At 36.1% G+C, this 14298-nt stretch overlaps 1 protein-coding gene and 1 long non-coding RNA gene across 3 annotated transcripts in view; one reads left to right on the top strand and one right to left on the bottom strand.

The window, feature by feature from the left end:
• The window catches only part of CDH13 (cadherin 13), a 432460-nt gene that overhangs the window by 239545 nt on the left and 178617 nt on the right, over window positions 1-14298 (top strand). For both annotated transcript variants that reach the window (XM_031615494.2, XM_031615493.2), the window contains exon 6: window positions 10898-11042. In XM_031615494.2, the coding sequence (XP_031471354.1) occupies window positions 10898-11042 (145 nt within the window). The remainder of the gene's footprint in view (window positions 1-10897; window positions 11043-14298) is intronic.
• Window positions 877-8804, bottom strand: LOC149916180 (uncharacterized). The gene is made up of 3 exons (XR_016470659.1): window positions 7491-8804; window positions 4016-4187; window positions 877-1886 (listed from the first exon to the last, which is right to left on the bottom strand). It is a non-coding gene; the product is annotated as an uncharacterized LOC149916180 (long non-coding RNA).

Here is a 14298-nt window from a genome sequence, read left to right on the forward strand (position 1 = left end):
AACTCATCTCTTTGACATAATTCTTTCCACATTCTTTTCATTAGTCTTCATTATCTGTGTTTACCAAACAACTTTTTATATGGCAGATGATCATGTTACAGTGGTCTGTTTTTTGTTCTCTAAGATATTGTACTCCTTATAAATATGCTTGCTATACAGTTTGAGACATATTGTTTATCCTGACGCTGTAGAATTTATTTTGTGTCATAATGACAAACCTTTGGTTCTGCAAGACACTTCAGTTGCAAACAGAATACTTCTACTCTCTTTGATAGGTTCTGTAAGGCTGATGGATTGCTACTGATTGGAGCTCAAAATTCAGGCTCTTGGTATTGATTGGACTGACTTTCTGTATGTGTTTTGCATTGAACTAGCATCTTGCTTAATAGTGATGGATTTATAAATAGGTTACTCTAAATAAAAGAAGTTATCTTATATTTCAACCAGTAATATATTGATGAAAAGTGACCTTGCCAAGCCAATGGAAAACACTTCATGGTCTAGCAAAAACAAGTGAAGATGTAATGTATGTATGTATATAATTCTTAATTCATTGTTATATTTTTGTAAGGATTTCCTGTTCTTGGATAGTTCAAGTTTTGGGGAAAAAAAAAAAAGATGGAAGGTTTAACAGGTCAAAATGATGCAAGGTTTCTATTGTCTGGAAAATTTGTTTCTACATTATGCCCAATTTTCTAATCTTGTTACCTAGAATTAAGGTTCTGTATGTGATAATTTAGAATCGATCGAAATCTCAAAAACAAAACCAAGAAGTTCAGGGAGGTTCATGGAACTCAAACTAGTAATTATGCCTTAAAAGTGTGTGTGTGTGTGTGTGTGTATGTACAGTTTTAACAGCTGATGTTATTAACTACATAGCAGACTCTTGTCGATCATTTGGGAGCTAGACTACAACTGTTTGACTACTCAAAGAGACTGTTACTATGTTAATTAGCTAATTCGAGGCCCATTGACTAAATCTTTCTTTATTGATATTTAATGTAGAGGGATGGTCCAAGATGTTAAGTTGCATTAGGTTTAGAGAGAGAAAACAGGTAATTAGGAACAAAGTTTATTTCAGTTCAGGCTGCCCTTGGCATATCTTTCATTACGTACATACATGCAACTGTCTTCATTAAAATAACATTAGGAAAGTGTTCAGATATTTCCTTTCTTCTTTACATGAAGTACATAGCTTGCCATTTTTGGCAAAGTGGAAGCAACAACGACTCTGTTCTACTGAAACAGAGAAGCTGCTAAGCATTTGTCGTATGGGATGTGCTAATCCATTTAGATGCTACTAGGAAGATCAGCTGTCTGAATTATAAAAGTATCTGCCATAGACATCCTCTTGAAAAAAAAAAAACAAAAACAACCTAGCATGCTGTGAAATTCAATAAAGCTGACTTTAGACAAAATCAACAAAAACTCATTTAATTCAAAATAACAGGAAAAGATAAACAGTGTATTGTTAACTATAGTGCTTGTAACAGGTAAGTCCGGGCAGAGAATACAAGAGGGAAATGAAAGCAGTGCTAACTGTGATTACTGCTCTGATGTATTTAGCCAATCAGATGATAATACCCAACCTTTGTAACATAAGAGAGTTTCCAACCTCGTGGTTTGGAAGAATTTCAATGAACTCAACTTTTCCATGATTTATGTAACCAAACATACAGTAGAGAATGAAGCACGCAGTTGGCTTTTCCAACAGCTAAAACTTTTCTCGTTGGCATTGAAATACACTATCTTCAACACAGCAAAAGGAGCATACAGCACTTGTTAGTGAAGAGTACAGCGAGGAAGGAAGTTTGTCCTCTGTGGAAGTAGTTGAGCTTTGTGGTCAAACAGGCAGGTTCTGGTTGGTAATGCAGGTCATTGGGCATCTGAGTGGTTTCCAAAGATTGAGAAAGAACTTGGAATGAGAATTAGCAGATTTATAATACCAATAAACAAAAGCTGTATATTTTCAGGCATGAAACACATCAGAGTTCATTACCATTGCATTTGGCGTGCTGAAAAATGGGAATGGCAAATGTCTTGTACCATAGCACAGTGTTTCAGAGCAACTCTCAGTGGTGGGGTTTTTGTAGATAGGCAGTTTGAAAGGGTTTCATAACACTTGGCCCTTATGTTTTGCAGTACAATCATGTAAATCTTATCATTTAGACACTTAGAAATTTCATCTATTTCTCTTGATCTAATTTTTATGGATTAACCTTTAAAAAGATGAAATTAAAAAAAAAAAAAAAGAAATGTATCTTACAGGGGTAATGCAAATACAGTACATAAAATACGCTGATGCTGTTTCAGATTTGAAAAGAGGAAACTTTTTTTCAGAGAAAGAAAATTTCTCAAAAGGAAAACATCCACTAGGAAGATTTTATTTCCAAATTGCCAACTTTTTTTTCTCTTTACTGACACTCAGAGGCCAAGCATGCTTACTCCATCTTTAGACAGGGCTTTGAAGGACTCCTGGCTGCATCTCATCACTTCAAATCTGATGGTGTGAAGAGATGAGATGTCTGGCAGAGCCAGCAAGTTAGGCAGCAGCTTGCTACATGCCCTCCTGTTTAACCTGCACAAGTGCTCCTGTAACTCCGTTTGTTGCTTTCAACTAGAGCATCTTAGTTCTGTATATATGAGATGGGTATAAGTTGAGCGATCCTTGACTTCTAAGACCTTTTCCTACTCATTTGTAGGAATAGATATGTTTAGCAGTAAAAACAAAGTAAAATATACGTGTGATTTATAGCTGACATTTATAGTGGCCTTTTTTTGGTGTGCCTAAATAAGTCAGTTTTCTTGACACTGCTGCATTTTAGGTCTTGGATTTTTGTTGGTCTGATTAGTTATGATCTCTCTCTGACCCTGTTGCTTCTTGAGTCTTTTTGAGAGATGAAGTTTGCTCCACTTTTGCCATTTCCTACATGCTGTTTAGAGTGATTTTCAAGCATTAAGGACAGTGAGCAGTGCTTGAATACTGCTAGGAGCTATTTAAAAGTACAAAGCCATTTTTCATCTTTTCTTACTTACATGTCTCTGTTGTTTTTGTGGTGCTGCATAGAGCCTAAAAAATTCTGGCAGAGCTTATGCTTTAATCCTTTATTTCAGTCCTACTTCTTCTCTTTTTGATTTTTTTAATTCAATATTTTTGTGGTGATTAGACTCAATTGCTTTGGTAAATCCTGATATCTTTTTTTCTCTTCCCTCTTCCCACCCCCCTCTTTTTGAGGGGCTCAACATGTGTTCTCTTGTGATATGGGAAGATTTTAATTAGTTTTATATGATCATCCATAATACTTTTACTTTGTGTGAAGTACACATGCTTTCATTTGAAGTGCTGCATTGCTCCACAGATTTGAGGGATGTCCTTGTCATTTAATTCACTGAGGTTATTTTTGGAGTGGACATTCTAGTTTCATAACTTGTACAACATATAACAAAAAATATGTTTCAGAAATCATTTTAACTCTGTGTTTGTAGCTATATGAGGAACCCTTATAAATTTGCAGCATTGTTATGCAAGGACATAGAAAATTATTTTCAGTTGTTGTTTTGTGTCTATGCAGCTGCAGAAAAGTGCTTAATGGGGGAAAAATGAGACCTTAACAAGACAATCAGGTTTTCAAAGCTCTTTTAAAGGTGTTTTGATGTTAATAGGATATATTACCCAGTCTTGTAAGGCACTTTGAAAGCTTTATTAAGCTTTATTAAGATACCTGTTGGTAGCTTAATAACCTTTGTAAATCTAATTTTACATCACTTGCTCAGCAAGAGATAGAATCCAGCTATCAGTCTTGTGTTTGGAGATCAAAAAGCCTGGACTCAAGCTTGATTCAAATTTTATCTAGTGTGTGGCTTTCGTGAAGTCATTTCATCTTTCCTCTCCCATCTTTTCCTATCTTATTTCTTTGATTTTCTTTTGAAATGCTCTGCTGTATAGCATCAGTTGGTCCCATCAGTTTTATCATAATGAATCAGGATACTTACAATCAGTTTAAATGCTTCATACCTCATTTATATCCACCAGTGAAATATGGCAATTCTGAGACTTTTTGGAAGTCCTTATATAGTGACTGCATTTTGCTGGTGCCCAATTGCAGCAAGGTTTCCTGGAGTCATGGTCAAGCTCTGCTGGTGTGGTCATCTCAATCTGCTGCACTGCGTGGTGTGCTCAGGGCTTCCTGCAAAAAAAAAAAAAAAAAGAGGAGAGACTTGTGATAATATCACTCTTCTCTACTCCCAGTTGCTTTGTTTGCTGTTGTTAGTTTGCAAAACTAACCAGTTAAAGCCAGCCTTCTCCTGTGCAATCTGACTGTTGGAAGTGTAGTGACCCTAGGCAGTGACATTCACCGCTGCAACTGGATTTTATGAGAGGTGGGCTTACTATTGCTTGATCTTATGCATAAAAAGAAATATGCCATGAGCTTAAGAAGAAACCTGGCATGCATAAAGAAATACTTCTTACAAATATTTAAATATTAAAAATATGAAATTTTTAAGATGATGGTTACAAGAACTCACACGAATAAATCTTGTTTACTCAGAACTAGTACAAGTAATGGAAAACACCACTTACTCCTCAATGACCAGATTTGCCTTTAGTCCTTAAAAATTCTCAGGAATGTGTTGTTAAAACATCAGGTGAATTTATCAATTTCATTTTTCCTTTTATCTATCTATCTATTTATTTATTTATTTTGACATGCAACAAAGTTTCTAGGAAATATAAAATTATTTGTTGTATTTTTCAATGAGATGAAACATTAAAAAAAAAATAATGTGATACTGGATTTAATGCTGTCCTGCAGTAAAGGCAGTGTTCATTTTGGTATAAGCTTTTTATGACTTCATACACAGAGTACTATTATCTTATTTTCTCTTAAGGTTTATGCCATTATTCTCTTTTTGTGCTTTTTTTTTTTTTCTTTTTTTTTTCTGCTTTATTTTTCCTTCTCATTCTGTGATCTTGTTCACAGAAAAGGGACCTTTCCATGCTGACAGCAGAGAAAAAAAATCAGGACTAAAAGTCTACAAGAAAATAGCACCTTTCTAGCAATATTATGATGCAGAGAGACACAGCTGTGGAAAAAAAAAAACAACAAAACTGTGACATGGAGAGCATTACAGTATATACATTCAATTATGGTGAATTCTTAACTGCTTAGTTTACTGCTATGAAGGAATTTACTATATATATATATGTAATTTAATATGTATAGTGTTTTAACTTCATTTTTGCATCAATGGGCATATTTCAGTGATGGCATTTTCTAGGCACATTCTGTGAACTGCAAATTAAGAGGGGTTGCTGGTGCTAGAAGACAGGTGGTGGTACTGCTGGTGTGGAATAAAGAGTCTGGAAGATTCAAAGAGCTCTTATAACTAGCTTAATGACTCGAGATTCGTCTTCGCACTGACACTGAGGAATATCTGTCTGCCAAGATGTAGTGGCTTTTCAGGATGGCTAATGGCAGTTTTTTTCAAAGAGATGGAGGATTTCTGATGTTGTTGCAAGGCAAAAGTAGTTCACGTAGAATGGGCTTTTGGAAGTCATGTTAGATAAGGCTTTCTAGGAAAGGTTAGTGGTATTCTTCATCAATTCTTCTCTCCTCGTGTTATCTCTCTCTTGGGGCTTAATTCTCCACTGCTGGATGCACTTCCCCTTCCTACAAAAAGTAGTTTTGCTGTCAAGTGACATTAAACGTCCTACACACATCACATGAATAACTGCCTTAAACATGCTGTACCTTTCTCCCCTATTGATGTATGGTCTCGTTATGAAGAATTAGACCAGTCATTTCAGTTTGTTTTGCTGTTATTTCTGCAAAGAATAGCTCTGACAGGCAGAAGGAAGTAAACTAATGTGCCCTTTTTTCTCCGTCTAGCAGTGTAAGTATATACATCTACCTACTGTTCTGCAATTTTGTTTTGTTTTTCTTAATGAAATTTAAGTTCTGGGAAACTCAGACAAGTTAAATATCATAAAGAATGCAAGTTCAATACTTGTTTCATTACTTGGAATTACTTGCTATATTTCACTTCACAAACCAGAATGGTATGGCATTGAACTTTCAGTCTATTTTGAGGATTCAAAACTTTAAGACCACTGCCTTTAAAACAAGGGTGAGAAATCAATCTCTGGCTGTTTATAATATTAAATTCCTTGTCCTTTTCAGAATCTTTTGTTAATGTATCTGCAAAGCCTTGTATCTGACTTGGTCAAAGAAGATGAAGTGGTTCTTATCTCATGAATTGTTTGTCATTCTTTGCAGAGACAAAAGTTGTTCTGTAGTAATTTTTGTTTATTAATACACACAATTAAATGATATTTCTGAAGTAATAGAAAATGTGAAATAACTGGCAGGCCATCTCAGGTAAGATAGGTCAGTGCAAATGTTACCAAGGGCTTTGTAAAGGTTGTTAAATCCTTCACATCATTTGGAGGCTTCAGAACTGAACACGCTGTTACAGTTTGTTACGTCATTGGAAAGGTTATGGTGTGATCTAGGGGAATACTACTTAGATGTAATTTGGGGGATGTCCTAGTTCATAAAACCAGCTTATTTACAGAATTTGTTTTGCATTCTTCTCTTGGACTTTGGTTTTTCAGATTTGCCGAGTAGAACTGAATAATGATGCTAACATAAAATTATCTGATTCTTGAAATATCAATTTGGAAATCTCATACTGCATACTCAGAAACAATTCCATAGTTGTTCTGAAAGAAAAGGCTTTTTTGGTGTAATGCATTTGGTCTTTAATCTTTTGTTAACTGAGGTTAAAAAAAAAAAAAAGTAGCAAGACAGAAATTGTGTGAATTATTGCTCTGAAATCTTTTCTCACTGTAAACTCCTACAATATCGCTTTGTTCAATGTGTAGACTGTATGTGGTTGCAGTCTATGCATTGCTCAGCTTACTGCTGTTTACATAGGAAGATGTAAGCAATCACAGAAGGCTCAGTTGCTGTTTTAATTAGATTTCCTAGTGAAATCTCCAGTCCTGGAATTCTTCAAAGATCTTATATAGAGAGTCATGTTGAGATAAGCATGAAACTTATGAGATTAAATCTGTATTTTCTGTGTGAGGAACTTAAGCATTATTGTGTAATAAGGCAGGCTGTTTATGCTGGGACTGGCTAATTAATCCCTCTGCACCTAGGATATAATTCTGAATATGAGACCAAATTGTATACTGTGCTTTTTGGCAACACCCATACAACCTTTTGGAGGAAATCAATGCCCTGTTCTTGAGTAGCTTGAGCTACAATTATTTGTTCCTATTAGAAGTCTTGTTTTGTTTTCAAATCTTTTCTCTCTCCTTTGTGCCATGTAATAATCAGCTAATATTTTATCCATATCCTTAAAAGCAGGAAATTCAATTGCAATTTATTTCCGTGTCTAAATTATCGCCTCTCTGAGTTTTATAAGAGCCAATCTTTAAAACAACTTTTCAGCATTGAAAAAAAAAAAACCTCCTTTCCTACCTATTCTGCACCTCACCCAGCTGCACTCAATTCACCTCTACAGCAGCGCTGGGGTGAGGGCACAAAAACTGATTGGCTGAGGTAAACCCAAAACACCTGAGAACACTTCATGCCTCTTTGCTTTAATACTCCCACACCTGTGTCCTTGGGGGGGGGGGGGATCAGCTGCTCCTGATTGCAGAGCTTTCTGGAACCATCCAGAAGCTCAGTGGGAAGCAGCCCGGCTTCTCCTCACACAGCAGCCCGTGCTGTTCTGGGAAGCTGCTGTTTGCACCAGTGAAAATAACTGAATTTTGGGATGTTTTTTGGTGTTTTTGTGTGAAAATGGGTGTGAGGAATGTGCAGGAAAGCCATCTGTTAATCAAACTGGAAGAAGTCCTGGAGGAGCTCTCACCAGCAGCAAAACTTCAAATTAGAAAGCAGTTAGTGACTAAAGAACCCATATTGGACTTCAAAGGTAATCAAGCACTAAAAGATATTCTAGGTTTAGTTATGAAAAGCTTTAGATTCACGGTGTAATTTGGTGTGGGCCATTGGCTGGCTGGCTGCAGAGAAAAAGCAGACATTTATATGCAGAGGAGAAATGGGGCCATCCAGAATCACTTCACCAAAAGCAATAAATGAAGGGAAGCAGCCGTCCTGTGAAGAGAAACCGTGGAAACTGCTTGAGGTAATGGTGAGGATGGTGCTGGCTATCTTTCCTTTTAATGTTATTGCTGAGTGTGAGAAGGAGGCAAGCCTCTGTACGATATAGAAGAGTGCTTCAAACAGGTTTGTGCTGCTTAGAGTAACTTTACTAAACTTCAGATAAAACTCATGTCTGAGGTGATTTCTCATCACCTCACTGCAGGTATGAGGAAGAAAATAGTGCAGAATGTCAGGAAGTCCCTTTTGAGAAGGGAAGAGACCTGAGGAGGGGATGGAGAGAAATAGGCTGGGATCTGTTACTGCCTGCAGTTATCAGTGTTAACGTTGCTTCACCTTGTTTTATTGGTGTGCTTAATTTTGTCTGTGCTTCTCAGCTCTGTGAACTTCAGTGGTCAAAGTCTGCTTTGTATCCTGGTGTGCTGATGTGTGTTGTGAGAAATGTGGTTTTCTTGTAAACCCCTGGCCAGCTTTTGTGGTTTGTAGGTATTCTTCTGTCAGAAATGAAATTGAGGTTTGGTCTTCAGTGTTTCTGAAAATATGGCTGCTAGATTCATATGGATGTAACTTCATGAAAGTAATTCCGTAACTTTAAGGTTGAAACATGAGGAGTATAGTCAATCTTACTTAATAAGAAATATATCTGCTGATTTCTTTTTTTCTGTCAGTTTGCCCAAATCTTTGCTTACCATTTCTCCTTAGTTATGTTGTTGGAATCAGGTAGAAGCTTAGATGCTTTCTGTATGTTCAACTACAGTCTGTTGCTATTAGAAGAGTGCAGTAGCTCTGGTATATAAGTCAAGTTTTACATTAAAACTAGATGGGCTTTTCTTCTTTACTAAAAGACTGATGTATCGTTCTTCTGATAGTCAGATGCAATATGTGGTTTTATTTACAGCCTGCTTAAAGTCACCTGTTTTCTCTGCCAATAGTATCCTTTTCTTAAACTTCTTTCCTTTGCATGTGTTCAGATTTTGTGTTAAGATGTACTTTCTGCTTTTCTTTGGTGCTGTTCTGATGTTGGATTCGGAGAGAAGGTGGGAGAGGGGGAGGCAAGATCTACACAAGTGCCTTCTGTATAGCAGTCAGGTGAAGACAGATGGTCCTAATTAGGTGCTGTGGCTTTTTGGCTCTTTTTACATAATGTTTAGGGTTCTACAGATTATTGTACAGAGACTAATAAAATCTTTGGTTGTATTAACAGAATGAAGCAGACTGTGTAACAGGTTCCATGGACCTGTTATCAGAATCTTTTTGGCCAGTGGGACTCAGACTTAATAGAGTTTGCTATGGTCACGTAGATCTATTTTCTTCTTTAACCTGTGGAAGACAAATCAACAAATGTTAGATCAGCCTTTGCTTTAGATCACCAGCAGTTTCTATGAAAGCAAATAGTTACTTTAAACTTTGTTCTTTCCAGTGAGCAGTATAGCTACTTAATTTTGAGAGAGATTAAGAGTGTGTTATCTTCAGAAAGTGAATTTGCTCAAATTTCACAGAAAAATCTTGCTATTCTTTCATTCCCCAAAGCAATTAACATTGTTCTGATGAGTCAACATTTACTAAGAGAAATCTTTTTGTCAGCAATTCCTAACTGTATCTGAAACTGCATCTAGATTTAATGTAGGTCAATAACAACACTGCGTTTTCCTTTCTAATCCCCATCACATCATATGCAATCCTGAGTTTATTACATTGACTTCAGTGTCCAGTGTTAAACAAACCCAGGAAAGTGAAGGGGCACATGCCCTCTAAAGCTTGAATGCCACGTGAATTTCAGAGGACATCTTAGCTTTAAAGCTGTTAAGCTCTATATACGGCCAAAAAAACAACCAACCCAAACAAACAAACAAACAAACACTTGAGAAAATCATCCAAGAATAATTTCTAGATAAGTGAGAATGAGCAGAGTGAGCAGATGCTAAAATGGCCTGTGATACTATTCACAAATAGTGTCTGTGATAGCTTATTCATAACATGAATGCTTGTGCCCCACAAATTTAACTATGAATGTGGGATGTAATTATAACATCTATGGGTATGTATTATAATAACCACCTATTTTAATAAGGAATTAGAATTCTAACCTAATTCTTTCTTAGCACAATTTATCACTAACTTATAAATAAATTACAGGTGTAAGACATGGCAATGAAGAATAAATTAATAGGATAAAAAATGCTCAGAGACTTCAAGCCCCAGCTGCTACCGCTGTCTCATGGAAAGACTGGAAAAGGGTGGTTTTAACATCCATGTCAAGGTTCACTTTCACGCTGCCTTAACTACATTAAAGAGTTGAATCTAGGGATGGGTAGAATAGGTGAGGATGATAGCTGTCTCTCTGATATGTTTATTACTGTTTTTACTGATGTCATGGTGAGGAGAGAATTGCAGATATGCAATGCTGCTGCAATCGAAATTGACCTTTTGTGTTATCGTGTGTGGGAAGTTTTAGTGTGGTTTGCTCTGATGACTTAGTTTTAGTAACTTGTGTGTTTTCCACAGTGGGTGGATTGATATGTATCTTCAGACAATAAGCTATTTTCAAGCTACTGGAGGGTGTCTTGATGTGAATATACATTTATCTTTCACTTTTGCTTATATTTGAAATCTGCTCTGAGCCCAGTCCAAAATAGTGGGCTGCAAGTGCTATACCTGGTGAGATCTGGTAACCACACCACTGATGGGAACTATTTTTCTCTTATCCTTCAATGTGATAAGGAACTAACTTACTCCTCCCCTTCTCCTTTTTGTTTATACAGCTGGAAGTTGAAGTAACGGATTTAAGTGGGAAAATCATCGATGGCCCAGTCAGCCTGGATATTTCTGTTATTGATCAAAATGATAACAGGCCCATGTTCAAAGAAGGACCCTATATTGGTCATGTCATGGAGGGATCCCCTACAGGTAAGTTCATGATGATTTCTATAAATAAGCCTTGAGAAATTGTGTTGATAAATGCATTAGTTCCATGTTGTGTGATCTTCTTTACTGATTTTATGACTCATTAAATTCTCCTCCTGATTAAGAAGGTAAGAACAATCCGTTCTGGACAATAGATAATGATTTTTTTAAGTATCTCTAGCAAAAAAAAAAAGGCAAAATTACCATGGTGTAGTTTGGAAATGATAGCTGTGGTTTAGATTTGTGACTTGTATCTGGAATCAGTGAAGACAACCTCCTGGATGTGATTATGATTCAAATCAAATTGCATGTATAATTTGCTGTTCAGAGTGGAAATTCTACTTTTTTTTTTCTGTTTAGTTATAAGCAGGACCAGTGATATATAAACAAGTAAAACAAGGCAAGGTAAATAACAGGAATAGAGTATCATGAAATGTTAGTATTGTAGTGAGGATTCCGCAGTGACGTACTTCAGTATTTGATAGAACACTTGCAACAAAGTAAAAGCACATTCTGAGAATTAAAGTCAGGACTGAAAATGTTCTGATTAAACTCACTTTTACTGAATTTCATCATCAAATAAGATATTATTCCAGATGTTAATTTGACCACAAATGACCATCCTAGCTGAACTTTTCCTGCAGATGCAGGCTGAATTAGTTCTCTGCTTTGTCCTCAGCTGTTGTGCAGTTTTGTCAGTTGTTAAGCAGCTGCTGTGTTCCACTCCAGAGGTATCTCTGTGTTTGTAAGCACTAATTTTATAATCATGCTATAATATAATCTTGGTGCAAGAAATCCATGTCACTTCACAGACCTTAATGGGAAATTCTATTTCTCTACACTCTGCAGAGAGTGGAACTGTGCACTACCTATCTGTCTCCCTATCCATGATTGAATGCAAGGTCTTATCTAATAAGCTGCAAAGTTAGTGGCTATATATTTAAAAACAAAAGCATTGGAAAAATAGGCTTTTTTTAATCCTGTTTTTTTTTTTTCCTCTTGAGTACTGAAGTCTCTTATCTCTTGTAAGAGATTGAATTCAACATATATTATTATATCAGGGAAATAATAGTTGAGCCTGATTCAGTGACACTTACGGCTTTTTATTGTCTGTAATGGGTTTTGTATTAACTGTACCTATAATTTTTCACCTTTTTGTTTTCTAAGTAATGACCCAGTTTATTTCCTATTGATTGCTGATCTATCAATCTGCCATTTCTTGGGTGTAGGGTCTGTGCCCTACTGCAGACTTACCTCAGTAAGTTCATGTGTGACTCATCTCATTGATTATATAAGCAGGTGACAACTTTTGGATATGTTTCAGTAAAGATAGAAAATGAAGGCTGATTAAGTGAATGTGGCACTCAATTGCTGTAAGCATTTAGCAGGAATTATTTTAAACCTACTTGATGTTATGTTACTTATAACGGTAAGCTGCAAGCCCAGTAGAGTAAAAGCTTAACTGGAGGGAAAAAGTTGCTTAAGAATTGCATAAAAAAAAAAAAAAAACAACACCAAAAAGACCCACTTGCTTTCCATGATGGACAACAGACTGAGCACACTGCATTGCAGACCAGGACTGACAGATGTCTAGAAATAATTGTGAAATGTGGGGGCATTTAGAGACCTTAGAAGCAAACAGGAGGAATTAAGAATGGTAGCCTAGAAGAAAGTTCAGTATCATAAATTGTTTAGATTGTTAAAGTATGGGGTAAGGACTGATGCACTGGGTAAATATTATTGATAGCTGTGAATTTTGTAAGTGTGCATGGCAATGATTCAGATAAATGAAACCTGATTCTGAAGTTGGCAGCTTCTTATTGGGAGCAATATGACAGGATTATTTTTTTAATACTTAATCTAACAGCAAGAAGAAGTTTAGTATGTAAATGAATATAAATGAGGTCGGGTGTGATAGATTATAATCAAAAGATACCTGGAAAATTCGGCTACAAGAAAGGAAGGCTGGCCTGGTAATATGGCAAAAATAGGTAAGACATCCTGATCTCATATAAGCCAGTTGCCATCCTTGATGCAATTCAAATATTATGCTAGAGTTTTCTGGATTGTGGTTTCTCATGCCTTGAAATGCTTTCTGATCCTTGAGTTAAGGTTACGAAAGTTTTGAAATGACTAATATTGTATTGAATCTGGTGAACTCCCCGGACCTACTTCTTTCTTGAGACCTCTAATTCCAATAATATGGGAGAAACTACAGGGGTGCTTTTAAGAGCTTTCACAAAGAGCCATCAGAAGAGAATAGTAAAGCATAAGTACCTTTTTATCCAAGGTAAAAGTAACATCTGAAGCTTCCCAGTGTCTTCTGATTCTGTCTGCATCAGTGTTAAGATGGTACTTCTCCATACTTCAATCTTTCTTTTGTCACAAAAGTTACCATATGTGTGTCCTTGTGCAGTTTTTTCAGATGGTGCACACATTGTGAAAATGAAGATGCTCTTCCTAGGAGGTTACCTGGGAGAGGCACTACAGGATATCAAAACCCAAACAGCATTTAAAAAAAAATAAAAAAAATGCTGTCAGCATCCACACCTTTTTAGCACAAGAACTTAGCATCATTTTATGGTGCGAGTCTGAAGAGGAATGCAGGTTATATATACATATTCTGCTTGTTATTTGTGCTTTGCTGAATTTTGAATTACGACTGGATGATTTCCAGAGTTCCACACAGAAAATCTGTGGCTGAGTTGGAGGAATGAAAACATAGCACAAAATTATTTCACCAAATAAAATAGTTTGTACAGCCCGGTATGCAGGGGGAAGTACTTTAAAAGCAGTTTTAATGAAGACTGAATTCATGGCCATAATCAGAATAAAATACAGATGTACATTTTGATAAATCCTATCGTACTTCTAAGTAAAGCATGTACTTGAAGTATGGCTGACATCAATGATGATCTTAAAACAGTGTAAAAAAATAAACTGAAGACAGTCACAAAGAACGGCTTTGTGCTTACAATGTATAAAAAAGAAAAATCAAATAAATACTTTTTATATTTCTTTTAATATCAGGAATTACAATCAACTCTTCTCAGTATGCTGTTAAAAAAAAAAAAAGCAGCACAACAGCTTCCCTGCTGTGCGTTGTGGAATTACTTTGTATGACACAGGAATATTGACATATTTGAGTACTAGAAAGTAATTTAATGTACTTGGTGTGAATTTTAATTATAGGTGGCTCATCATACCAGAAACTAAATATTTAATAGCTTGCTTACAAAGCCTTGTCTTGTTCCCAACT

The sequence above is a fragment of the Phasianus colchicus genome, chromosome 13, assembly GCF_987193195.1.
Source record: "Phasianus colchicus chromosome 13, bPhaCol1.hap1.1, whole genome shotgun sequence".
Taxonomy (NCBI): domain Eukaryota; kingdom Metazoa; phylum Chordata; class Aves; order Galliformes; family Phasianidae; genus Phasianus; species Phasianus colchicus.